Source organism: Coccomyxa subellipsoidea, assembly GCF_000258705.1.
Source record: "Coccomyxa subellipsoidea C-169, whole genome shotgun sequence".
NCBI classification, from domain to species: Eukaryota; Viridiplantae; Chlorophyta; class Trebouxiophyceae; family Coccomyxaceae; genus Coccomyxa; species Coccomyxa subellipsoidea.
The window spans coordinates 861,661-888,256 of record NW_005178026.1 but is presented as its reverse complement, the minus strand read 5'-3'; the positions used below and the strand labels follow the sequence as shown (position 1 = coordinate 888,256).

General features: G+C 51.9%; 1 protein-coding gene across 1 annotated transcript in view; it reads right to left on the bottom strand.

Moving 5' to 3' along the window:
- Positions 1–24,999, bottom strand: part of COCSUDRAFT_58181 (hypothetical protein) — a gene marked incomplete at both ends in the record, with an annotated part of 38,836 nt that extends 13,837 nt beyond the window's left edge. Inside the window, 52 exons of the mRNA XM_005644431.1 lie at positions 68–291; positions 650–872; positions 1,203–1,487; positions 1,816–1,932; positions 2,226–2,282; positions 2,517–2,627; positions 2,930–3,063; positions 3,466–3,601; positions 3,980–4,114; positions 4,494–4,665; positions 5,001–5,097; positions 5,486–5,603; positions 6,010–6,171; positions 6,567–6,746; positions 7,183–7,440; positions 7,757–7,875; positions 8,116–8,272; positions 8,397–8,523; positions 8,776–8,933; positions 9,296–9,515; positions 10,025–10,232; positions 10,612–10,693; positions 10,923–11,045; positions 11,430–11,612; positions 11,965–12,108; positions 12,474–12,599; positions 13,004–13,143; positions 13,673–13,839; positions 14,081–14,220; positions 14,483–14,659; positions 15,076–15,204; positions 15,609–15,778; positions 16,127–16,259; positions 16,580–16,705; positions 17,008–17,120; positions 17,469–17,600; positions 17,762–17,936; positions 18,216–18,332; positions 18,506–18,693; positions 19,080–19,235; positions 19,615–19,720; positions 19,976–20,091; positions 20,375–20,438; positions 20,712–20,818; positions 21,182–21,266; positions 21,541–21,660; positions 21,918–22,133; positions 22,525–22,673; positions 23,061–23,193; positions 23,643–23,768; positions 24,232–24,365; positions 24,882–24,999. Of these exons, the coding sequence (XP_005644488.1) occupies positions 68–291; positions 650–872; positions 1,203–1,487; positions 1,816–1,932; positions 2,226–2,282; positions 2,517–2,627; positions 2,930–3,063; positions 3,466–3,601; positions 3,980–4,114; positions 4,494–4,665; positions 5,001–5,097; positions 5,486–5,603; positions 6,010–6,171; positions 6,567–6,746; positions 7,183–7,440; positions 7,757–7,875; positions 8,116–8,272; positions 8,397–8,523; positions 8,776–8,933; positions 9,296–9,515; positions 10,025–10,232; positions 10,612–10,693; positions 10,923–11,045; positions 11,430–11,612; positions 11,965–12,108; positions 12,474–12,599; positions 13,004–13,143; positions 13,673–13,839; positions 14,081–14,220; positions 14,483–14,659; positions 15,076–15,204; positions 15,609–15,778; positions 16,127–16,259; positions 16,580–16,705; positions 17,008–17,120; positions 17,469–17,600; positions 17,762–17,936; positions 18,216–18,332; positions 18,506–18,693; positions 19,080–19,235; positions 19,615–19,720; positions 19,976–20,091; positions 20,375–20,438; positions 20,712–20,818; positions 21,182–21,266; positions 21,541–21,660; positions 21,918–22,133; positions 22,525–22,673; positions 23,061–23,193; positions 23,643–23,768; positions 24,232–24,365; positions 24,882–24,999 (7,593 nt within the window). The remainder of the gene's footprint in view (positions 1–67; positions 292–649; positions 873–1,202; positions 1,488–1,815; positions 1,933–2,225; positions 2,283–2,516; positions 2,628–2,929; positions 3,064–3,465; positions 3,602–3,979; positions 4,115–4,493; positions 4,666–5,000; positions 5,098–5,485; positions 5,604–6,009; positions 6,172–6,566; positions 6,747–7,182; positions 7,441–7,756; positions 7,876–8,115; positions 8,273–8,396; positions 8,524–8,775; positions 8,934–9,295; positions 9,516–10,024; positions 10,233–10,611; positions 10,694–10,922; positions 11,046–11,429; positions 11,613–11,964; positions 12,109–12,473; positions 12,600–13,003; positions 13,144–13,672; positions 13,840–14,080; positions 14,221–14,482; positions 14,660–15,075; positions 15,205–15,608; positions 15,779–16,126; positions 16,260–16,579; positions 16,706–17,007; positions 17,121–17,468; positions 17,601–17,761; positions 17,937–18,215; positions 18,333–18,505; positions 18,694–19,079; positions 19,236–19,614; positions 19,721–19,975; positions 20,092–20,374; positions 20,439–20,711; positions 20,819–21,181; positions 21,267–21,540; positions 21,661–21,917; positions 22,134–22,524; positions 22,674–23,060; positions 23,194–23,642; positions 23,769–24,231; positions 24,366–24,881) is intronic.
- Between the last annotated feature and the right edge of the window lie 1,597 nt (positions 25,000–26,596).

The following is a 26,596-nucleotide window of genomic DNA, read 5'->3' as shown; positions in this document are numbered from 1 at the left end:
ATGAAGGCACCGAGAAACAGAATATGGTCTAAAATTTCAAGATTCAAGTTCGAAGTTGAGCAATCACCAGCCACCAGCGAGCAAAGTCGCCAGAGAACATTTTGATGGGGTGGCGGGGGGACAGTCGAGGTCCGATCATGCCCTTGGTCAGCACGCATGCAAAGCAGAGGCCGAATCCGAGCGCCAACCAGACCAGAGGAATGAGCGGCAGAGCCGCCCAGATGCCCAGATTCGCTCCGACTCCGGCGGCGGCGGCGAAGCAGGGAACTCCCACGGACATGAGCATGGATCCTGTGACACACCCATGCGTCATAAAGTCAGTCATGCATGCAGAATTGATAGCTGCAAAATTTAAAGCGGCCACAACAGGCCTGTAACAAGCGCGCCGGCGAAGCAGGGGACTGCAGAAGAACTGCTGGCCTTGGTTATATGTGAAGATGAGATAAAATTATTTGTGAATTGTAATCCAAGCTACTATACTCTTCAAACCTCAAATTCCATTGGATTCTTCGGGCCAGTCCGGCGTGCAATGCGACAGCATTCAGCAATTTTTGACATGTGTGACAAAAGCATGCCATAGATCGTTGTAGGCACAATTCCTTATATTTTCCCAAGAATTCTGTGCAGGGTGGTTTGGGGGTACACGCACCGATGTACAGAATGCCGATGAGAGTTAAGACGGCCCACTTGGCCTCACGCTGCCAGGGGCGCTCATTGGCGGCGGCTGCGGCGGCCGCCGTTGCCGCGGCGAAGGCCGGGCCCGGGGCGGTTTTTTGCGCGGCGGATGTTGGCGCAACCGCCGGGACCGGGATCTCTGAGTCAAAGCCAGAGTCCGCTGATGGGCTACGAGCCGGCCTCTTCCCGTCGTACGCCTGCAGAAGTAAGACCAGAGTTGAAACACCCAGACGGTGCTGCAAACCTGTGGCGCACAGCATTCCAATTTCTGTGTATTACTTCCTGCGGGGGATGAGCGAACCGGAAGAAAGTCCTCCATGCGGCTGTGACGTGCTTGATAGCAACAGCTAGCTAGTATTATCGGCTAATTGGCAGCTGAACAATACGATACATGCGTACTGCCAACAACCGGGAATAATAGGCTGTTTTTGAATCTTGGCACGGCAACAGCACCACAAGCATGCTGCCCTAGGGTGAGCTGCACTGCTGAGATCAGCCGTTGCGCGTGTTGTGCATGCCAATCGCACCTTGACTGGCTTGGCCACAACCGGAGTTGTCAGCGCAGTCGGCGATGGCGGACGGGGAATGTTGGGCAGGCTCTGGCGGTCAGGAGTGCGCGGAGCAATCTCCTCTTTCTCTAGCCGCGGGGTGCTGGGGCGCGTGTCATCAGCGGGAAGCTTCACGGCAGCTTCTGCGGCAGCTTCCTGTGGCTCCTCAGCGGCCGACGGCTCGGCCGCCTGAGCTGGCACGGTCTTCGACTCCCCGGCCTCCTCGGCCAACTCCCTCAGGCCCGCGAGCGTCAGCGTCCCGATCTGCAAACAGTCATTGAAAGGAGTCATTCACCCGTCAGTGAAACAATATACCATAGCGCTGACTTGCACACCAAAGGATGCAGGGATAACGCTGATGCCCACTCTTGCTCATCTCCCAAAGACCCACACTCTTCACAAAAGCCTGACATCTGCAAGTCCTGCGGTACTGCACAAGTCCAGAACCACAGCTCAAAGTTTTAAAGGTGACAATATAGGCGGGAAGTCTTTCCACTCAGCAGCTCAATGAAGGGGAATGAAGGTATAACAGGGCAGGGCTACGAGTGCGTGCCTGCTCAAGAGGCAGAGGCCGTCCGATGGCGGTCTGGACCTTGGAGCGGATCTCGACCAGCTGCAGGGAATCCAGGCCCAGATCTGCCAGGCTGTCGTTCTCTCCAACTTCCCCCTCCTTCACGCCTATCAGCTCCAGCACCGAGGCCACCAGGCTCTGCCAGGAATTGAAGGCAATTGAACTTGCTTTTTGGCATATTTTTCCATTCTTTTCTGGTTTGTTTTCTCTGGAATTATACACAGGGGACAAGGCCCTGATACATGCACACGTGTGTAGTCTGAGCCACACCGGACAGCTCTCTTCAAGGTCGAAAGAAGTTGAGGGCCACCAGCAACAAAGTTTGAAAAGGGCAATTGGCCAGCGCACTGACGGCGGCTGCGCAGGCAGAAAACTGGAACGGAAACATATAAAAGTGAAGACATAGGAAAAAATTAGTGTTGAGGTATTACCTTGTCACTGTCACCGCCGGTGTTGCTGTACAGCTCGTTCAGAGCGGCATTGCAGCCCTGCACAGAGCCACTCTTCTTGGCTTACAGCTTATTTTTAGGGTCTAGGGGTATATTTTGGGTTCGGGGATCAGCCAACAGATGCAGAAAGCGCCTTCCCTTCACAAGAAAAGTCCATTGCAAGCGTCACATTGACAAATTTTGAGCCTAGTTCCAAGAGTATTTTTGTGCCTTGATGGCGATAAAGAGACACTTGTTTCTGCTGAGGTTCTGGAAGAGGCAATGTATACGCACCATCATGGAGCTGATGCCAGGGCCTCCGCAGAGGAACTTGCCCAGAGCAACGAGGCAGTCCTCGATCGGCTGCGGCGGATTGATCTCAAACTTACGTCCGATGACCTTGCCCTGATTTACCAAGCACACAAGTGATGAAACAAAAAGTGACAATGAAAATTGCTCGCTGTCATTCCGCCCACAGCAGGCTGCAGATTTCCAGCAGACGGAAAGTGGCGCCCACATTTCAGAAACAGGCAATGAAGTCACATTCTCGCATGAAATCGCCTACTGATTGCTTGTCTGGATGAGGTCACGTAATTCACTCCATGCCGATGCACGTATCAGGTCATCTTTTTGCAAAGACGATTTAGTGCTGACTGGTCCTAGATACGAAGGTAATTGAACGGGCAGGTGCAATGATCATGACTCACATGCAGGATCTCTTCGATGTACCCAACACCGGCCACTGCGCCCCAGGAGATGGCGAGGCCTGGCAGACCCACTCTCCTGCGCGACTCGCACAGCATCTCGCCCACCATGTTTGCCCACGCGTAGTTGCCCTGGCCTGCAAGATTCAAGATTACGTTCAAATTCAGGGCCCGCAAAACTCGAATTCGGGGTGTCAAAATTCCCCTTTCTTCGGACTGCAGTGATTGCCAGACTGCAAAAAGGAGAGTCATTCTCACAACACTCAAAACTTTCTGGTAGCACCATGGCAACAAACTGCATGCGTCCTGCCACCACTCATTGTAAAGGTCAAGTATGGAAATGTCAGGCTGCAGCGGGGTTGTATAGTGCATCACCCCTAAAACAATACCCGAGAAGTGTATACGAGCGAATGAAACATGCCTCCTCTAGCCGAGCGTAAAGGGCGTCCCTTCGTCTGTCTGTCAATGCATACTGCCGACGTTCCACCGTCACCAAAATTGCATTTGTATCTGAATTCGAATTTATAACAGCGGCGCACCTTCATTGCCGGCCCACGCGACCATGGAGCTGAACATGACAAAGTGCTCCAGGTGAGTCAGCCCCTGGCAGGCCATATCCAGGTGCAGCGCCCCCTGCGCCTTGCACTCCACCACCTTCTGCCAGCTCTCGCCAGTCTGCGATTTTAGACAAACAGACTGATCAGTAACCCTTTTTGCGTAGTAATTTGTCCCCTGACCAGAGCGCATGCCAAACAAGCATACTGCCTAAACCAAAGCATCCCTGTTTGTGCCCTTACTAGTGTGCATCTCAAGCATGCACACTCCTTTCCCGCCAGTTGACAGTTTAATTGCCCCTGCTTAGCATTCCCAATTTTAGGTCCTGTCCCCTTATCAAAGCACTTCTGTGCGCACCAGAGTGCAAGTATTTTATGCACTAGACCCAGCTCAAACGCTCTTCCCTCCCAACCCAGGACTTCCTGACAGCACAAATTTCCAAGAGCACAACCAGGACATTTATGATGCCTGTAGTAACTGCAGTTTAATTGGCTGCACCTGGTTGGTCAGGAAGCGGTCGCTCAGGATCATGGCGAGGTGGAAAACGCCGCCGACAGGCGCCTGGCTGTCTGCGAGCTTGATCAGTGCATGCGCCTCGTCAAGGTTTGCCACGTCCAAGGTTGACACCGCCACCTGCATGCATGCATTGCTCAGGCTTCACGCACAGGAAAGGTAATGCATAGGATCAATTGCATGTTTTCTCAATTCTTAGGACTAGATACGTCAAGCAGCAACTGGATGATTTCTTTTGCGGGCTCGCATGTTCTTGCACACCTCTCCCAGACCGGATTTGCAAGACCAGTTACTGTTACTCTTATACGCTTTCCTGCCGAAGGCAAGGTACGTCATGCAGACTAGACCAATTCCCTCAAGAAAATGCCTCATGCAGATATTGAAAACCCCAGCCAAGTGGTGACTTTCACACTCCCCAGCTTCCCTTCTTGAGCCGACCAAGGCCCCATTTCTGCTGGACTAGAGTATTTTACATCTTCATAAGCTGATGATCGATTACCTTGGCGCCAAAGCTGTCGCGCAGTCTCTGCACGCAGGCAGCCTGCTCGCCCGTGCGCATGCCTCGCTTGGAAGTCAGCACCAAACTGCGAGCGCCCTTTTCGGCCATCCAGATCGCCATCGCCAAACCAAAGCCACCCAGTCCTCCAGTGATCACATACGTCCTGTCGGGCCTGCAGCAAGATAGCAATTTTGAGATGATCTCACATAATTCTGTCTGAGTCTCTGCAGCAATGAATTGCTGTTTGCTCAGATGCTCACACAGCGGTTTGTCTGAGTCTCTGATAAGTTACGGTCCTCCGCTATGAAACAAATGAAAGGCTGCCGGCGCTCACAGGCTTTCATGCAGCATACATTTGGGGCGTATTTGGACAAATTTGGGGCGTTTTTGGGTATTGGCAGGGAAAGCATGACCTGACACAAGCAAAGGAAAGTACTCTGCCAGGACAAGGCTCTGGCAAGGAGTTTTCAAGACGTGCAGGAGTAAGGGGCGAGAGCAATGTCTGACCTGAAGCTTATCTGAGGCACCGCACTGAGCTCTGAAGAGGGAGCCACCTCATCTGTCCCTAGGGTTGGCTGCACCAGGACCTTCCCGATGTGTGTGCCTGGATATAAGCACACAGGGGCATAAGCTAACTCTCCCTGACTCACCAGGAGACTCTTTTGGCGTAATAAATGAAATGTACAGTGCGCCCCTCATTCTTGATCATCATGATGCATTGCATGTGTGGCTTCGGTTCTGCTGTAGCAGAAGAAGTACTGCTGCTAAGATTGATCAGAAGATTTTGCTGTTGGCTGTCTGCTGTTGCCATCGCTATCCCTATCCCAGACACTAATTGCTAAACTTTTCTGAAAGCAAGGTGCATTTGCAAGAGAGGTGTCACCTCAAGACCATCTTGGACCGTCATTGGGCCATTTCGAGATGTACCTAGATCAAAGATCTCCGGGAACTACAATACATTAGAAATGGTGATGAGAATGATGGGCCCGCACCTGATGCCATGTAGCGGAAGGCGGAAGGTACATCATCCGCCTTGTAGACCTTGAATGGCAGCGGCTGCACCTCGCCTGTGCGGATGCCCTCATTCAGAAGAGCGCTCAGTTCCGCCATCTGTGCAGACCAAAGCACCACACACATTGTTGGCTCTGATGTATCATCACGGCTGCCAAAGAATCAATCAGTTCAGACTACATATATTCATATCTTTTCCTTGTATAAAAACACAATTTTTCAGTAATCTTAAAGGAAAGAGTAGAAGCCGTGCAGCTGTAGACCTGTAATTTTACAAGACTGGAGTGCGAACGCAGGAGCAGAGAGCAGAGCAAAGGGCCTCTGTTTTCAACTTTCTTCATAGGTTTAGGCTCAGGACCATCGTAAAGTCTCCAGTTTTCTATTTTATGTCTCCGCCAACATTCAACATGCAAGCCAATGATTTGTAGCAGCAGGCATATATGTTTTTGGGTTTTAGGCATAAACCTAAATGTTTGGAATTCGTGTTCGGACTGGAGTGAGTCACCTTAGCGGGGTCCTCGCCATCGTTAAAGACACGGTCAAGATCGATCCCTTGGAACTCGATGTTGCGCAGCAGTGGCCGCATAGAGAGTCCGGTGCCCTTCAGGATGTCATACTTGCCGATCTCCAGCAGGTTGCCGTAGCTAGCAATGCACCGGACGCTTGCCTGTAGACAGGTTTCAGGGTGTTTACTTGATGACCTTGATAATGAGGCGATTGCCAGACCTTACATGAAGCACAGCATGCAAATAATTCATTGTGCGATAATGACAAGTCTTCTCACAGCGGCACTGTGTGCCGTAGTCAAACTTGGTGCTAGCTCAAAATCTTCCAGCCTCACTTTTCAAGGTTAGCTCCCTATACACGGCTTGCATTGCAAAAGCTTGTTGCCTGGTCATCGCCATTGCCTGGATTCTTGTCTCTGACACTGACACTGGCAACTGCCAAAGTCTACATGCCAAGTACACTTCAAGTTTCTGGAGCCACCCAAATTTGATTCCAAACAAAAGTCCTCATATTTTCAAATTCAGATAATCAAATTTGAAGCGCCAGAAATCGTACCTGCAGCTTGTCGCCTGCCAGGGAGTTGAGCACCATGTGAACGCCTGCCCCCTTGGTGGCGCGCAGGACGAGTGCCTCGAAGGAAGTAGAGCGGCTGTCGCCAATGTGGTCTTCCTTGAGCGTCGGGAACCTCTCCATCAGGAATGCCTTCTTCTCTGCAGAGCCGCACGTCACAAACACCTGCATGCGGCATTACACACCCTTCAGACTGATAAAACTGTGATGTTGGGGCCCCGGCTGGCAGGGGCAGTAAAAAGGCAAACGTAAACACCTGCATGCGTCATTAAACATCCTTCAGCCCTGATGTCGTGCCGGTGCCAATATATTTTTTCCAGTCAACAATGATCAAATGTGCAGTCTGCAACGACACTGTGGCTGTACCGTACTACGGTAGCTAGCCAGGAATCGCAAGGGCAAAAAAACAAGGAAACAGTGGCAAACAGGTGAAACATGTAGCTTTGCCAGGATTGCTCAGCACATGTCGCACAAACTGCAGCCCTGCTGCCATACCTGAATTTTGAATATATCTACACGCTTTCCCTGCCAAGGATCCGAAGCTTCGGAACATTCTACCAACTTTTGAGGATTAATATTATAACGACCCAGTATTGCTTACCTCGCAACCGCGGTGCAGGCAGATAGCGATGGCCGCCATTCCCACGGCGCCGCTGCCGGAGTGTATCAGCGCGCGCTGGCCGGGGCGGAGCCGGCCGCGCATGACTAAGGAGTAGTAAGCGGTGCAGTAAGCCACGGGCACGGTCGCGGCCTGGGCAGCGGTCCAGTCAGCCGGGTAGTCCCATAGCAGCTCGCCACGTGTCGCCAGGCGAGTGGCTATTGCGTTCTGGCCCACGCCCATCACGCGGCGTTCCCCAACCTGCAACATTGATACTAGTCAGCAAGCGCTTGCATGCAAATTGAGCAATGACCCTTGTTGCTGCATGACAAGTGACATTGCTAGTACAGGCTAGAAGGCATGCTGGAGTCTCTGCACTTGAGAAGCCTCGTCTCAAAATGAGATAAGCACACTTCCTGCTCTTTCCATGCAAGTTGTGATGTAGCGGACAGAATAGGAAAGTGTTTGACTCTCATCAGCAACACCTAAACCACGGGTTTGGTCTGCCCTGCCGGTCGACTACGGGTCAGATACATTGAAATTAATATCAAAAAATGATTTTAATCAGTATTCATACCTTGCCGGAGAATTCGAGGCCGATGTAGTCACCCCCGCCCTGGCCATTCTTGCCGTGCGCCATCAGGTCTCGGCTCAGCTTTCCATACGCAAGCATCACATCGCGGAAATTGAGCGCGCCTGCGCAGCAGCCGCCGCTTGTTATGACTTGCCAGTAAAGCCGCGGCAGGCATGACACTAATCTTTGACTTTCAGCTGTGAATCACATGTGCCAGACGCATGCGATGCTGTTGAAAGCAGACACTTGAAACACAGACAGGCTCTTAAAATAAAACCACTGGCCGGGGATGATTGCACCGTTACCACTGAAGTCAAATAATAGAAATCCCTAGGAAATTGGTTTACTTTCTTTGAACGCACCGTAGTCAACGTCGCAGACCACATAGCCGTCTGCTGAGGAGGGCAGAGGCAGGTTCTGCACCCAGCGCATGGAATTGAGGTCCCCATAAGTCTGCACCTGCAGATGCGCGCCCTGAGGCACCCCCGCCCTTGCTGACAGCTTGTCCCATCTGTCAGCCTGCACGCAGCACCAGAATTAGATATACAGTCAATTTAGGGCGGGAGCTGACACGCGTGGTGGGATACCCTAGATTGAATTTTATACTGAATCCTTGGTTCTGATTTCGAAGTGGAAATCGTACCGGCATGGGAATTAAGCGGTAGGCGCCGTGGCGGCCGTCTACAAAGACATTGAAGGTCAGGTCCAGCTGGCGGGCTCGCTCGACCAGAGGCGCCAGGTCAGCATCACCATCGCCGACATCACCGCGCCTGTGACATCAGCAGAACCAATACAGTTGGTGCTTGCTTAAGGGGAAAGCAGAGACGGAGTCCGTACAGTCCTGCTCCGAGCTCGTGACTCACATGATTATAACAGACAGTTCTGTATTGCAGTTGGGATCATAATGCACCATAAGACAGCACAGAGCATCCCTGACTCACACTCAGTGTATTTGGCACTGGTTAAATTACCACGCCCCATCACTGTGGTCTTCACAGAAGGTGAGCAATAATTTTGTGCACCTATCACCGGTGTGCAGGCTGTACTTGGAGGAGGCATCCATAACACAGCGCAGAGCACCGCCCCGGGGCTCGGCTCTTGCGCACTTCATGAGACCGAGGATTCCTGCGTTGCTCTGCAGCGTCCCTGTCAGCCACAGCCGGCCGGCCGCCGCCGGCTCCTGCGCGCCAAAAGAAAGAATTCATATGTAATTTACTTAATTCATCTGGTTGAATGCCAATACAACTAAACAGCCGGCGCCTGCAGTGCATGCAGCACCAAGAGTATTGCTAGGTGTCATCTTCTTCAAGCCTTAGTCTTCAAGCCTTACGAACCCAAGGTCCAGGGCAGAGATTTCAGGGCGACCGTTTTCTCCAACAACCTCTTGCGGGAAGGTCTTCAGTATCACATTCTTGTGACCCCTGTCCCTCGTGAGCCTTGCCCACATGTGATGGGCGTTGCTGACATCAGCGCTGCACAAAATTAGGACCTACACTAACCATTAGTCATTCCCAAAATACCAGGACAAGTGGGATTACTCACGGTGTCGGGTGCAGGCGTTACCTCTTCCTTGGGGCCGCCCGTAGCGGGCTTCCCGCGCTCTGCTCCTGCCACGCTGTCGAGTGAGTCAGTGTAGTCATGCAGCCAGGTGTCCATGGCCGCCTCTGACGCGCCGATGCGTGGCGCCCTCAGGATTACGTCATTACGGGCTGCCATGTCCGGCTTGCGGTAAAGGAACATGCACCCGCTCGCGTCAGGGCACCTGCGAACACAAAATTTGTTTTTGACTATAAAATGCCGCTCTTGCGAGATATCTGCAGACAACCTGCAGGATTGGCAATATCTTTGCAGTTTGGACAGACCGTAATATACTCCCTGGAAACCCTCCCAAGGCGAGGGGAAACGGTAAGAAATGTTACCAGCGTACAAGCGCTCGGAGACCATGATAAATCAGATAGCTGCCAGCTGCGCGGCATATCAGCAAATGTGCAACAATTTCTACTGTGCTGCAAAAGAGGGTTTGCACATCACACGCCTGCTCCCGACTTGGTACTCGAGCCAGGGCACTGGGATCACAGCATCTTTTTAGAAAGGCGTCTTCATATCTTCGTGAAAAGGTCTACACAAGTTGATTTCAAGACGGATGCAAGATGAGCCAAAGACTGGACTGCACAGCTTCAAGATGGGTCTAAGAATGGTATAGGGTGAGTGCCGCTGCCTGTACATACAAAATCCAGCCAACAGTTGATGGTGGCATATTTGGGAACGGACGTGTGCTCGGAGACCATGACTAGGCCGGCGGCTGCCAGCTGCGCATGCCAGCGCTGGGGACTCATCCAGAGCCCGTACTCGCGCTCGTCTGTGAAGTTCCAGGTAACCTTGTCCAGGCCCCAGGCAAGGGCTGGCAGCGTCGTAGTCCCTTCGTACGCCAACAGGAAGCCGCCGGGCGCCAGCTGCTCGGTGATGTTGGCCAGGCCCACTGCATTTCAAAAATAAATACAAAATTACGACATTGTAATTCACAAAACTTTGGCAGCGAGCCGCCCGGCGCCAGCTGAGCCGTGATATTTGTCATGCCGGCTCCAATCGTTGGGATTTTGGAATCCAGAAAACCGAACACAAAAAGTCCCGGGCATTGGGAGATCCAAAGCCCGCTGTACATGATATATTTTTGAGCTCAGATTCAGATCCGGCCAGGGTATCGCCACGGGGCAGCACTCAGTGGGTGTGGCTGCATGGCAAGGGAGGGTTTCTTGTGTATTCAAAGTTTCATCTTCAGCTATGCGGTCTCATGCAAGAAGCAAGAAGGGTGCTTGCATGCAACCTGCCATTCAGAACCTTGCCTGCTATGTTGTCACAGGTGTGAATTGCGTTGGATGCCAGGATGAGGTCAAAGGGGCCCTCCAGCTCTTTGCCTGCCGGCTTGTTGACATCCCAGACCTGCAAAAATGCAAGCACTCAATTTAGATAGGCATGGAATCCAGTCGTTATTTATACCGCTGTTACTGGTATTGCAGGTCTCTTCCTGCAAAGAGGTCAGATGCGTCTGCAGACAAGCTGCAGCAGAAGGCTGACACAGGGGTAAAGTGCATCTGCAGACAACCTATGCAGATAAAAGTTTGTATCCCCCACAGACTGACCCAAAGATATGACCGAAAAATGAGCTCACCTTGAACTCCAGGGCGGGGACCTTGAGGCTCTTTGTGAGAGCGGCGCCCCAGCTGGCAGACAAGTCTGTGGCCACATACTTAAGCAGCTGCGAGTAGGGGCAGCGATCCAGCTCATCGATCACCTAAGCACAGTGCACTCCCTCCATCAGATTGTCTCTTCGAGAGAATTCTGCAACCATACGAATGCGCGCCTGGGCTTAATCAGCTTGCCAACGACCTGTGCAAGCACAAGGGCAGCATTCTACAATGCTCCTCGTCTTCGGGCACCAAAGGCCGGCAGGGAAATTCAATGCAATGCGCGTTTCATTTGTGAAAAAAAAACATTTTGCAGCTCCATGGGGTCTGCAAAGCACCTACTGCTTGCTTATTTGTTGAGGCTAGACCTAGAAACATAGAACAAACTGACCCAGAATAATAATCTAAATATGAAGCCCTGTAGGGGTGAAGACCTGTCAACAAGTGACTCATGTGGGCCCTGAAACCCTGTGAGGAGAGTGATGACTAACCTGCCGGGTGAATCCGCCGGTGCCGGCGCCGACCTCGGCGCAGCGGAAGCCGTCGGTGGAAACATTCTCACCGACAATGCCCAACATGAGTATCAGCACCTCCTTATCAAAGCCCTTCGCACAAGTATCGATTGCGTACAGATCCTTGTGCTCAGGGTGCTGCACGATCGCCATGTTGGGATCCTGCAGACGCAGGTTCGAGTCAACAATCGCGTGCAAATTATGTGTTTTCCATTGAAAAATTGCTTTCGAATTCCGAGTACGGTCCCTGTGCTCTCGAGTGCTGCACGATTGCCATGTTGGGGTCCTACGGAGTTGCTGACTCATCAAGCAAGCATGTGTTTAACACCTAACTCTCTGAACCTGCTCTGGGCAAAGCCATCAGTTGCCATCTGTAATGAATCGTTTCAACACATGCAAGCACATGCACATGCCAGACTTGAGGCATGCGGAGAATCTCTATCAGAACCTCTACAACCACCACTGGCGCCACGAATAAATTCCCCGAAATAACAGGAATGCAACGTGCACGTACCGCCAGGGTGGCCTTGGCAGTCTCCTCGTCCTTGAACAGATCCCTGTAGAGGCGGGCCAAGATGTGGCATGGCTCTGCCAGGAAGGCTTCCTCCTCTTCTGCGCTCGGAGGCTTATATGGCACCGCATTCACCAGCTTCAACACCTGCGCAGAACAGATTCAAAATGCTCAGGATTATCTGTGTGTTGTAGACGCAAGTGATGAGAGGGGATATTCGCAAGAAAAAAAGGATACATCTGCCAAATCACGTGTCTGCTAGCCAACTTGCCCGCTGTGGCGTGCTGACAGTGGAAGCAACACTGGGAGTGCTTGACAAAGAGCATGAGCTGCAATGAATGATCAGCAGCAACCTCGTGTTCCAGAGCTTGGAAGTCTTGTTTGGTCAGGAAAATTACTCCTGCTCTCGCCCAAGCAAGCTCTCCTATGCTGTGGAGGACCTTCCAGCGGCAGGTACAGCATTTCTTTGAAATCTGATATAAAACTAGACATTGGAAAAGCATGGGGCACACCTTCTGCAGGTGATCAGGCAGGCCCTCCTCACTAGCTTGCATGGCGACCAGGTGGGGCCTGATGGTGGCTGCCAGGAATCCCTCCAGCTTACGGTAGTAGGCCAACCTCTCTGTGTCCTCGCTCACCTGCCAGCATCAAGGGATATCAGTGATACAACTTCATCTTTCTGCACTCATTGTCATTGTATTTTCGGATGGAGAGTTACGGGAGGGTCTGCAGTGTTCAGGAAGGACAGAGAATTTACGCACAGCCTTTAGATGCCCATCCACCAAGTAGCATTCTGCTTGCAACCCTGCAAAGAGCGCTGAATCTATTGCTGTGCTGGCATTTGCACCAGAGGGGTTCACTTGCTACTCAGTACTCACAACAAATAATCACGAACGATGAGATATTAGGATAAACAAAGAGATTGCCTGCACGCCGTAGGGCATGAATCCAGACTGTGTTGAGACTGGGAGTCTAGACTTCATGCATTGAATCCCTTTCCCCTAACACAAAAAAAGAACAGTTGAAGAGGGCTTGCCTGGACGCCGTAGGGCACGAATCTGGCTTGGCGCTCGACGGTGTGGAAGTGGGGGGGCCTCAGGGGCGCGACGCCAAGCTCCACCCCAGAAATGTCCGCCATGGCGCAAGTGGTCAGGCCCAGCACTAAATCAACCTCCACCGCCACTGCACCACAGAATACAGAAACTTTCAGGTTTGAGAACTGTATACGAGGTATTGGAAAGTGGGTTTCCTGCCATGATCCCAGACTGGGCAGCAGCTGTGCTAAGCACTGTCAATGCCTTGAACGGTGTTGTAGGGACTGTCAACCTACGTGCACTGGTGCACACATCCTAACAGCGCAAGCCTGGCTCGAAACAGCTTGCCACACAACAATCGTGTGGCGCATGTAGAGCCCAGTCCAAACTAGTGTGGTACGCACATGGGGATTGGGAGGGCAATGGCAGTTCAGATTTGAGAATTTGGGAATTTGGGCAGGCCATAACACATTGCTGCCCACCTCCGTCTGCACCCCTTCAGTATTGGGCGTACTAACAACCTCCCTGCTTACACATGAGATGGGGCTCCAGCCTAAACAAGACTTGTTCTCTTGCAAAGCACAAAAGCTGCCGAGTACTTTCCGCACCTGTGCACTGAACCCGCCACAAATATGAGTCCACAATAAGTTCCCCCTCCTGAACATATTTTATTGAACATACAAGCATCGGCAGCGCGCCTTCTGAGCCGGTGATTGAGGCTGGGTTGGCATCCTTGATGAGAAGGCGGCGGATGCCTGTGGGCACTCGCAGCTGTGTGTCAGTTGCGTTCAGCGCCCCTGCCTGCAGGAGACCGTCCAGCAGGCGGATGAAGCATGCGTCCCACCTGCGCGCACATGCCGGCACATGCATCAGTAATATTTCTTTATCGACCTCATAAATTGGGCCAAAGAAAATTTTCTGTGCACCACTTGGGGCCTGTCTCTGCATGCTGTCTTGCTCTTTGCTGTCCATACCTTCTGCTGTCCTTCACAGGCCGAGCAGGATAGCATGCACAAACATGTTGTCAAGATTATTTGGAAATACTTCACAGATACATATTGGATTTTGAATGAAACAACGCAGACCTGAGGACGGCGGCTGAGCCGTCGATGGTCTTCTTGACGAGCATTTTGAAGTGGGGCCCGTAGCGGATCCCGGTCCGTAGCACCTGGCGGTAGAATGCGGGCGCCTCCATCGTGTCCAGCGCCCCGTGGCTCCAGTCAACCTGCGCCAGATTTCAAATTTCAAATTGCGTTTTGAATTTCAACGCGGCAGCGATGTAGCGAGCAATGTGCGGTCTTGTGTTGGAAAAACAGATGCACATGATCAGGACGAGACAGAACATGAGCTGCTGATCTGGGCTGTTCAATGAGAATGAAGCAATGGGGCAGGCTGTGATGACTGGAGGAAATGATACCCTTGTCATTGAATGGTGCAAAGAAAATTTTGCAAACAACAATGGGCTTCAGGCTTGCAATTTTTTTTACCTCGGTTGGCTCTGCCTCGGCGTCTGCGTCAGTCTCAGTTTGAATGGTTGTCTCCTCGGCAGCCGGCTTTTCCGGCGCTTCTTCCTTCTCTGCCGCATCAGCTGCTGGCTTTGGGGCCTCCTTCTGGTGGACCACGAAGATCTTTCCCTCTGCGATCAGGTCCCCGCCTTGCGTCACCTGCGCAGAATAAGTGCTGAGTTTCAGAGTAGCACGTCTACCTGTGTTCCAACATCCCTCCTTTTTCTTGAGATGACCCTTGTCCAGTTGGCACGAGCATCGCAGGTTGAATCCCCTTAAGAGAGCGCGCATGCATTAATCCAATTCCTTGCAAAACAATAAGGAGATGCTAGAGAGACGCTGCAAAGTTGCTGCAGGCATGTGAAGACGCAGCACTGCAACAGCACATTCACTACCGTACTTATCATTAATTGTGTCGCTCAGACATTATTTCGGCACTGTGTCGGACGTAAATTTACAGAGCAGCTGGGGGCAACAGGCACAGTAAACTTGGACTTTTACTTTGAATTTGATTTCAAGAAGCAAGGGCTTGCCTGGAACCCGTGGCTGGCGTCGAGCACAACCGAGAGAGTCACAGAGCCGCCAGGCGCAACTGGCACCGCCTGAACTATGCTGACGTCTTCAAACAGCACGGGCAGCTCGGACATTTTCTTCTCCTGCTGCGCTGCGAGCGCCTCCCATGCTGTGACCAGGTAAGAGGTCGCCTGCGCGCATCAGCAGACACTCAGCTTTATCTTCCGCTTTTTTGTTCCGCCTCAGAGAAGGGCACACAGTGGACGTTGGCATTTTGCACTGGTTGCCAAATGCATGGCAGGTTTCAGCACAGAGACTCCTGACGAGATCTTTGCCTGCAATGTAGGACTCCTGATGAATGCACGGAGGAAATCAAAATTGGCAAACAAATTTGAGATTCAAAGCGCATGTGCTAACAATGGGGACATGGTTCAATATCAAATTGAGAATCACTGCCAAACCAGGCATCTTACAGGCATGAGGATGCGGCTGTGCACGTTGTGGTCTGCAAAGACTGTCCGAAAGCCTAAGTATACACCCTCAAATCTACTTCTTTGAGTTCAATCTCAATCAACCGCAAAGGCAAACATCTTACCGGCATGAGGATGCGGCCGTCCACGTTGTGGTCTGCGATGAAGGCGTGCTCGGGGTCGTCGAGCTTGAATGTCTTGGTGAAACCAGCGGTGCCTGAGAGCCAAGCTTTGGGCAGGGGATAATCTCCGTTATGGTCCCAGCTCACCAGCGCAGCCGCCACCTCAGCAGGCACTGAAGCAGTGCATGCCTCTTGGTCAGAAGAATCGAGATGGGGCCAAGTCGGGGCCCTTTAAATAAAACGGGCCAGGCACATGGCACCAAGACAAGGGGAGGCAAAAGACAAGCCTGGCGTACCGATGTAGTCAGAGCATACCAGGGGGATTGTTGCACGACATTGGGCAAGACAGATTGGGATGGCACCCAGCAATGTGGCGAAAGTGAATTTTCACTCATTTAGACAATGTTTGCTTGGCAAAGCAGACGGTAGCATGTTTGGCAGACGGCAGCGAACGTCCGAGAGAAAAGGACACATGCACGCATTTCACAGAATGGTTTTGAAAAGGAGAACAAAGGACTCACGCTCTGTGGCTTCCTTGCTGAGTTTTTCAACCGGCCAGGAGAGGGTAGCGCCCTTGCGCCACAGCTCGCAGACCGAGTCTGGCACTGTCAGACTTGCATTGCTCTCCTTCTTGATTGTGGCAACATAGGGCACCTGCAGTCAGACACAAGAATCCACGTTAAAGTCGCCTGTTTCAGTGCATTCCTCCTCCAGTTGGTGCCGATACTTGTATCTCTCGGGTATTTGGATGCCCTGCTGAGCGCTGAAGTGACGAGCAGAGTCAGGCACTAATCACCCACAATTTGATTACGAAGGGCGCAATGCAGGACCCTCTAGAACCTCATGAAAACCCGTGCACCAATTGGATGCGCAGAACATTCCAGTTGTGTCACTGAGACTTTACAGGCGAACATGAAGCAGTGATGCAGATCACACAGGAATTCAGCAGACCCAACGAATTATGAGTGAGTCACCTCGGGGCGGCACTGGCGCAGTGGAGAGCGCAGCACTCCATGGGGTCCGACTTCCAGCAGGATGGCGTTCTTGGGAACCGCGGCAGCCGCGTCAGTAAATTGCACCCGGTTGCGGAAGGCGTGCACCTGCGCAGCAAGAGGAGCGTTAGTAAGTCACCCTTACCCTACTCTATTTGACATGCATTATCTTGCTCCTGCATCCATTATCAAGATCTGTACTATCAATCTAGATCTCCGATCTGTGAAAGCAGCTTCAGCCACCAGCGGCCAAATGATGGTCTGCATGCGTCCACACTTCAACCGAGGACGAGTTTGGGTCCCCGCACTCCAACAAACAAAGAGCCCTTGGACATCACTGGCAGGCCCTGAGAACCGAAGAGCTTCTTGCTGAGCCATGTGAAGACACATTTGAGAGACCTGTATCGCACCTGGTAGGCTGCGGAGCAGAGGAGTGCGTCGGGGTCTTCGGTGCCGGCAGGGAAAGCAGCGGAGACCCAGCGCTCCGACCGCGTCTTGGGGGTTGGAATGAGCGCCTCCAGCGCTGCACAGCACAGAAATGACAACCGTTACGTATAGGTTTGTAAGATTCGGGGTCAAAAAGTATGAATGCAGGCCCAGAGTTCCTGCTAGCAAGCATGCCCTGGCGAAGTTGCGGACATCAGGGTCTCCGAGATCAGCCTACCAAATAAAAGCTTTTCAGTAAGGCTCCAAAAAGAAGTCAAAGCCCCAGAGTTACAGGTGGCCCAACCCCTTCAATGAACACACCTAACGTGGGTCAGACTGCTCAGGGAGAGGGGGATTGGGCCGAGCACTATATTTATCAACATTGCGCAGGCACTAACGCTGATGACTGCTGGGACTACTAGGACGCTGACGGTGGGTGACTAACCTGCGCTGAGCTGGGGCAGCACGGGGTCGAGCAGGGGTGAGTGGTAGGCCACTTCGCAGGTCGACAGCGCACGCACAAACACTCCTTCTGCCTTCAGAGCGTCCAGCACCGGCTGCAGCTCCTTCTTGGGACCTGAGGGGAGGAAGTAACACATTTCAGATTTGCACACATGCGCATGTGTCATGTGCCATCGGCAGTGCTAGACAGGGGGTTTTGTCTGCTGAATTGGTTTACATCACCAGGAAATGAGTAGAGTGCAACTTAGTAAGCAAGGGAATGCACACGTGGCGCACCTGAGAGAGTTGTGCTGCTTGGGCTGTTGTCGCATGCGACTACGCAGCTGCTCAGGCCTTCCCTCTCCAGACGCTCGGCCGCGGCCGCCGCGCTGAGTCCGGTGGCGGCCATGAGGCCCCCCGCCAGTCCCCCATCCGGCCACTGCCGGGCGCGGTGGTACGCCACCAGCACCGCCTGGGGGGACCCCGCCAGACATTGGTCAGCATATTAACGGATCCTGATAGAACGGTGGATGACAATGCAGGGCAGCAAATGGGCGAATGCCACGATTTTTGGCCGCAGACCTGAACATAGTCTGAGAACCTTTTGGAACATTGCGCTTGCACAACATGCCAGATAGAAGTGTCCCCTCGCATGACTCCAGGACGAGGAAATGCAGAGCAGAAGCTGGTGAAGATATTAAAACATGGCACAGTCAGAATTGCATGATCAGGTGTAAGAAAAACAAAGCACCTGCTCGCGGGTGAATCCGCCGTCGGCGTATCCGCAGGCGATCTCTCCCGCAGAGTGGCCCAGGAACCCGGCAGGCACAATCCCATACTCCTCTGCCAGCATGTCAGTCAGGCCGACCTGCATGCATGCCTCCATGTGAGCAACTTTCTCAAGATTTGATTTCATGCAGAACAAAGTGCTCTCGCGCCTGTTGTCTTGATCGTGAATGGCGTCGATTGTAGAGATTCAACTGATTTCTGGCAACAAAGATGTCATGGAGAGTTTGATCCTGGGCTTTTCAGAGGGAGCACCTGGAGAGCGATGAGCCCGACAGCAGCCAGAATGGGGTCTTCAGAGAATCCGGCCTCGTCGCTGAAGGCAGCAATGAGATCGATGCCAAAAGGCTCGAGTGCCTCTGCGCACGCCTCGACTCCCCTGCTGTACGCTGGCGACTCGGAGAGGAGCTCCAGCCCCATCTTGGGCCACTGGCTTCCGTTGCCTGCACATTTCAAATTCAAATTGAAATTTGAATGCTGTGATATGAGCTGTGCGCGGCATACGGCGAATCTGCAGGCAGCCCTCTGCTTGCAGAATAATACTTGTGCCACGGAGTCGAGACAGCATGTGACTGTTCAATGTAGTGAGCTGTGCACCACGCCACATCAGCATCGTGCCTGATTCCCAGGCAACAGCCTTCTGGGTTTGGAATTTTTCTTTCTGTCTTGCATGGAAACAGACTGGCTCTCACAAATCTGCTGCCAATACTGAGTGCATTCGCATGGCAGTACAGAAGTACACTTCCTAGGGGCTGCAAAAATGGTCGGCCAAACTGGACCGGGCGTGTGGCAGAAATATGATGCTTAAAAGTAGCATACTAAGGCGCACCTGAGAAGGCGAACCAGATGGGCGCATTGGCCGAGGAAGCAGTGGCGGATTTGGCAACTCCCTTGTGAAGAGTCCCGCGCACAGTCAGCTTGGTTGAGTCAGCGCCCACGCTGTTGGCAAAGCGGCGCATCGAAGCCGCCACGTCTTCAATCAGCCCTTATTTCACCAAGCAGCATAGTGAGATAATATCGAACGAGTAACTCCAAGGTAATTCTGCAGTGTCCTTGTGTTGCTGCATCAGCATACAGTAATAGATGGACATTGCAGCCTCTGGCAGAGCAAATGAATGTAGCCATGCAACTAAGCTTGCAGTCTCTTGAACCGTGCAATGCAGCACCAGGGAGGCCTCGGGAGAACGCTATGGCAATCATGCTCAACAGCAAAAGTCCTGCAAGGTGCAAGTTCTCAAATTTTTCATGAGCGTGCACGCAAAAGACGGCACCATGCATCCTCAATCTTGCCGGCACCACTATAAAATTGGGCAGGAATTTTGGCCAGTGGAAATTGTGGGTCAATTATATCAAGCTGGGCGTACCAGGGGCGGCCTGGATTGACTTGACGAGCGCATCAAATCCCTGCTGGGTTCTTGCAGCGAGGGGAATGATGCCGTTGTAGCCAGAAAACTCCTCATCTGTGTCTCCCTGTGGCACCATACCAGCACAGCTGTCAGCTTCTGCCAATTTTTAACGCATGCATGTTTGCGCCATTCCCATGCATGCATGCATGCAATACAATGACAACAGCTCATTTATGCATCAAATTGATGATATTTCATGCATCTCCAAGCATGACAGTACAGCTGTTGCATGCATAGCAGCCAGGCATATATGTCCATTTGGTGTTTATAATTGCCCGACAGCCTTAGTGTAGGTGATTCTGCGGGACAAAATGTGTACCTGGCTGTCTGAGAGCGCTGCACCCTCGCCATCGGAGACGTCAGGGGTTGAAGGAGCAAAGCCGAGAGGCAGGCTTGGCTTTGGGCCGCCTTGCACCAGAAGGTGGACATTCGTACCTGCATGCATGCACCAGAGCTTTTAACCAGAGCTAGTACTAGAGGTCACAGGTGCTCCTGTGTGCACTGTCTAAGTCTGATTCCCTCTTCTGAAGTTGTCCCAGTTGCAACCGGGAGTCTGCACAACTCCCGTTTGACATTCACGCCCCAATAGATGAAGCTGTGTCAAAGGCTGTGTTCAAGCATGCTATGATGTCCCAAAGTGGTGCGATTGGCAACTATTCATTGACATTTGGAATGTTTGCAGGCTCTAAGACAGAATAGATAGTCTCCGGCTGCTCACCTCCAAAGCCAAAATTGGACTGCGCCACAATGCCCCCCTCCCAGGGAGTCGTCTCAGTCACAACCTGTGCACGGACACAAATCGGCATATGACTTTCTTCATTGACAGTTGCTTGTGATTAGGATTGCTCATAACCTCAAAATCGGAGGATAATTTCTGTAGACGGAATGCTCCCTGGTTCTGCAAATTGGTTGCCACTGTCCTACTCTGCTTGATGCCACAGAGGCATGGTCCGGTGTTATTCATGGACATCTTCCTTACACTCAATGTGTGTTCATCCCTTTCCAAGATGCTTATGGAAACTGGGTAAGTATCACTGATGATGGGTAGTTGTTACCTTGATGACCCCTTCCTTGAGGGACTTATTGTTGGGGTTTGGCTCGTTGAAGTGCAGGTTGGCCGGCAGCGTGCCATGCTCGAATGACATCAGCACTTTCAGCAGCCCTGTCACATGCGAGCAAACGATTTTAACAAAATATCCGCTTGCTGCACAGATTATTCAGCACCCAACAATCGATGTCAAATGTTTGCGTGCTGCACAGAAGAATAAGCACCGAACGAACAGCATGCATTTTGCAAACAGGCTGGATGGCCAAATGTGTCAAGCAACCTCTCTGTACAGCACCCTTCCAACATTTTATTCCTTGTCTGTCAGCCACATTGCTGTGATATGCTCTCAGCCTTTCCTCACATGCTCCTCCCAAACGCGCAATCAGCACATTGGTCAAATCTATCAGAGATAAGAAGCCCATCTGGAACAATTATGGTGTTTCCCTACCCCTCCAAAGATTGGTGCTTTTTTCTCACCTGCCAGGCCGGAGCAGCCTTCGCAATGGCCCATGTTGGACTTGACAGACCCAATCAGTAGAGGCTCTTCCGCAGTGCGCTCCCCCTGCAAGTAAGCAAGGAAATCACACATCAATGTCTGGATTCTCCAACCGTCACAGGTCATTGCCAACAGCAAACAGTGACAAAACCATGAGCGATTCTCCCTTCCAAGAATGTGCCAGCACAGAGGTTGAACGCTGTCAGAGTGATGTGTGGAAAATCCATCTCTTTATGAGAACAAGAACTCCAGGAATTAACTCGAGCATCTACGAGTCCAAGAAATAACAATTGGATTATTTTTCGGAAAAGAAAGTAATGGGAAAAAACACAGCACTGACCTTGATAGCATAGAACTCCTCGAGAGCGCCCAACTCCTGACCGTCGCCCACAACGGTCCCTGTGCCGTGTGCCTCAACATAGGCCACCTGGCTCGGCTTGATGCCGGCTTGCGCGCACACCTGCAGAATTTGCAAGCCTTATTCCCTTTGTGCTGGAGACTGTTCCCAGGACATGCAATGCGGTTTGGAGGTACAGTAACCTGCAGGTAAAAAAGGGCAACATGCTAATAGCACATGCGACTGTTTTATTCTGCGTCAAAACTCAAGGGTGCATAGAGCTGACCACCTAGGCTTCTGCATGCATACATGCACTTGAGAAGTGAAATTTCACCCCAACGCCAACACCCTGAAATTATAACATTCCAGGGGAATCGGACCACTTCGGCGAGGGCGCGCTGCGCGGGGCCGGAGGGAAATGTGACGCCCTCTTTCGTGCGCCCGTCATTGTTAGTCGCAATTGCTAGAATATCTCCCCGGGGCGGCACCGGTGCAAACTGCGGCAGAGTGATTTCTGGCCGCGCTATCACGATTGCCACTATGCCGTCCGCCCGCGCGTAGCCGTTGGCGCTCGCGTCGAAGGACTTGCAGTGGCCCTATCAGCACACAGTCCAGTCAGGACAATTTTGAAAGCCACAGGTCCTCGAAAATGCACTTGTGGCCCGGAAACAGAGTGGATGACACCTCAAACGCTGGCGTCTTGGAAACAATTGAAAACACCTTGGGACTGTGGTTGTCAGCAAAAGCCCTCGGTAATGAACGTTTTTCTTATATTGTGGCATGTGTTGCTTGACATGAACATGCGCAAGCCAGACAGCACCTGCAGAAAGCTAAGACTTTGCATCTGGCTAGGAGGCAGCTTCTGAGCTCACCTCTGGCGATAGCTTCTCGGGCTTGCCAGAGGCACAGAAGCTTCCCGGGCTTGAGACAGGATCAAAAACTTCACTTTAGCCAGAAGTCTAGTAGATTTGAAATCAAGGCCCCCACCTCGGGGGACAGCATGTTGAGCTTGCCGAAGGCGACAGAGGTCTGAGGCCGCAGGATGGCGCTTGCACCTCCGACCACCGCATAGTCAATCAATCCCGCCTTGATGTCGCTGATGGCATCGTTGAGAGCCACGAACGACGAGGAGCACGCTGCAAGCATAGAACGCACCATTTCTTCGTTGAGGTCATCTTATTCATCTGAATAGTCACCTTAGTAATAGCCATCATGCTATAAATGGATGATGCTGCAGACCAGGTATCAGGTTGCTATGAATATATGTCAACAAGGGAGGCAGCGGCATGCAAATACCACAAGACTTTGGGAGAATCGCAATTGGGCCTCCCATCAAGGACACTCACAAAAGGCATCAAGTAAAGCAGATTGGCATGAGCAAAAGGAACCAGTGCGGGGACAGTACAACCTCATCCCAGGGATGAGCTGCGACTACAATGGCCTGTTTGCGGTGGCTTTCAAAGGATATCTGAAGAAGACAAAAAAACGAATTACACATCTGATTCCGGCAGGCTGAGCTGCACCTGTGTCGACGATCTTCGAAGGTCCTTTGAAGTTGTAGAACCAGGAGAGCCGGTTGGCAAACATGGACGCAGCGCAGCCGGTCTGCTCATAGCCAGTCACGCTGTCAACGTCCGCCAGCCACTGGGCATGCACCTGCGCAGACAGCGTGACTGATGTTGGTCACTACTGACCTCGCTGACATCAGCGCACCAAATGGACTGTTGACTCAGAAAATTTCAAACCGCAGTGGGTGATGTCTAGTCACCAATGCTTGCGACCCAGGGGATAGGACTCGGACAGGTGCATGTCAAGCTGGAGTATCATGCTCGACAGGACTTGCGTTGCCGTTCTGTGTCTCTGCAGCAAATGCTTGCGCATTCGCCGGCAGTCCAAGGTTCAAAGGGGTGCCTCTGCTCAGGCATTTGTCTCACATATGGCAGCTGTCTTCTTGCACAGGCCTTGCTGACTCAGGTGTCTCTGGAGAGGGCTTGAGCAGCTGACTTGGAACCTCTCAGCACAGTATGTGTGCAGCTGAGATCTCAGGAGAGGGTCTGAGCATAATGTCAACCTGTGTTTCAGACAATGTCAGAGCACTATCTTACCTCTGAGCCGCAGCAGCCGACGTATACTCCACAGCGCTCTGAGGGCAGGTCTCCGATGATGAGGCCGCTGTGAATCAGTGCCTCGTAGGACACTTCCAGCAGCTTCCTCAGCTGGGGGTCCATTTTCTGCATACAAACACCATTCTAGTTTGGAACGTCAGATTCAAATTGATCAATGTATCCTTAGTGCAGCCACTGAGCTTCTCAGCAGCACTGCATGCACAAATTTGGGGTAAATGATGTGATCTTCTGCAAGACCCTCTGGATAAGTAAAGAATGAAGGACCGACATAAAACGTAGCATGGAGTCATCCATGAGATCAAGGTTGGACTTGCAGCGAAATCGTGCCTCTGGTCATACTGTGGCACTCGAAGGGCGTATTAGGTCAGCAAAGGCTGCAGGCCGGAGCAATGAATGCTGCAGTGCAGACTCTTTGTTGACATGTCATTGTAAAGGCAAATACCATCTCTTTCTCAAGGCCTTCTATCAAAAGCAATGGGCGCTTCTTTTCCTGCCAGGTGTGTTCCTAATTAGCAGGTCAGACTGGCACCTTGGGCACAAGGTTAGAAAAAGGCAAGGGGAGACTCACATTTGCCTGCTGGGCATGCACTGTGAAGAAGCTGGCATCAAACTTGTCATAGTCTGGCAGCTTGCCGGAACGAGGCGGTGTCTTCAGCTGCCCCACTGGCCAGCGACGGTCGTCCTGTGTCTGCATGTCGACACCTGCATTTGACACAAGACATTGTCTGTCTAGAACAATCTTGAGCTGCAGAGAGTTGTGCAAGGCGTGGTGCCTTAAAAGAGCATGTAGGATAGGCGTGTTGATATCTTCTTGGCGCGAGAGGCCACATTGAGCAGGATGTGATAGTTCTGGCGGAAAGGGGACGCACGGAGGGATTCACAGGACTTCAAAAAGACATTAACAAAAGGGTTGATCGTTCTCTGACAGGCGTATGCTGTTTAGGGTTGTTCCTTTGCTCAACGAGGACGCCTTTTGGGCCCATCTTGTCAAGGTCCAACAATCCGGGTCACAGAAAACATTCAGTGTGATCCTTATGGCAAGGACAGGCGATCACTGAGCAAGAGCCAAGACAGGCCTAGCCGACATGCGCTGTCAGGAGACACTGCCACAAACCCAAGAACGGCACGTTAGAAACATATACTCCTGCCTTTGAAACGCACTGTCACACCGAAAAATCGGCATTGTGTGTACAGGAATATAATATCTTTTAGTCTCACCGGTGAGGAGGTTCTCCCAGAACTCGGATGGGCTGCCGGACTCGGGAAGACGGCAGGAGTAGCCCAGCACTTGTGCCGCAGGCTGCGCCATCTCGGATTTGCTGTAGTTACCGACCATCCCTTAATTCGGTTGAGCAGACTGCACTGCGCAAGGGAAACTGACAGATCGTGAGCTTGCACCTGATGGATATCTAGAGGACGGCAAAAGCCCAATCGACTTATTTACCACCAAAAAACCAAATAAAACCAAAAATACAATCGGCCACAATGCTGTTTCCATACAGACTGCCCTTTCACATCAAAAAAGACAATCCCAGTGAAAAAGAGATGCAGAGACATGGACAGTCACACCGCACCGCTTGAGTCAGTAAGACAGCTGCGAGAAGCTTGAAATTTCTAGAATGGGATTTAAGGATTGCCGCACTGTCCTCAGCGGGAGGTCAGCGCCGGTAAACTCGGAACAGGGCCTCCAGAACTACCCCGCATTGGAGCATTGCTGTGCATCAGGGCACGAAAGAATGTAATCCACCAATAATACAACCCAGTGCCTCTTTTAGAATCAATCGCAGGCTTTACAGTATGCGAAGCTGACAGATCTTCATACACCGATCCAACCTTCCGCGTGAAGGGCTGATGACACGAGGGTGTGTTGAGGGTTTTCTGGGTGACACGACCTTACTGTAGTACATAGGGCGCATCTACAAACCTTCCTTGCTTCAGCTTTGAAAGTGTTTGACTGCAATCAGCACTATAACGCGTCTCCTGACGTACGGATGCTGGAAAAGCACCTGGTAAGTAGCATGCATTGTCGTGCGTTCGGCCGTGGTAACCAACCGATAGACTAGCATGTTGTTCCGACTCGGAACATCGGATGTAATTCCTGCCTATCTGCCCGACGTTGTTTCCAATGTCGTGTCCTGCCAAACTTCACCTATAGATCTTGATAAAACTAAACGGTGGCGCAGGGGGCATATTACTTACAATTTGACGCCACCGACGTTCCTTGCAGATATCCGCGCGCCTGGACACGGGCGGTAAGTCAAGGTCGCTATGGTATTCCACCTGAGCGAAGTCGGACCAATCGCCGACAGTAACTAGAGAATGTCAAAGAGGTGATCCATTTTACCGATCTTCGAGAATTGCTCGATGCCCAGCTCGGTTACACCGATCATGGTTCGTCAGTTGCAGAGTACATTTCAAGTTTCCTCAAAGGCGCGGTGCGTATGCATTAGCATTGCTGTATTACATCATGTTGTAGTTGTGCCTTTGTCGGGCACCAGCATGCGTAACATACCTGCAGATTCTTCTTCGACACCTGATGTAACTTACATCGGATGTGACCCCATGAAGGTGAAGTCCGTCTGACGCCCTGTGGATTGGCTCGTACAGGTCAAGGAGCATGTCGCCAACTTCTCCAAGCCAGATCTCTACCTGGCAATCCGGACGCTGGTCATAACTGCCGTGCTCTATGCCGGCTTCTACGCCGCCTTCCCCTACTACACCAAGAATTGGGCTCTGTGGTCGCTCGCCGTTTTTATGAGGATGGGCCTGAACGTTCGCATCTTCATCATCTTCCACGACTGCTGCCATTGTACGGCGCAGGTCTTTCCGCCCCAGAGGCACATATTGCTCTCTGCCCACACCAATTCTCGACCGCATCCCGTCAGATCGGGAGCAGCAGAGCCCTTGTCGGTGGCAGAGACGACCTTTCTTTG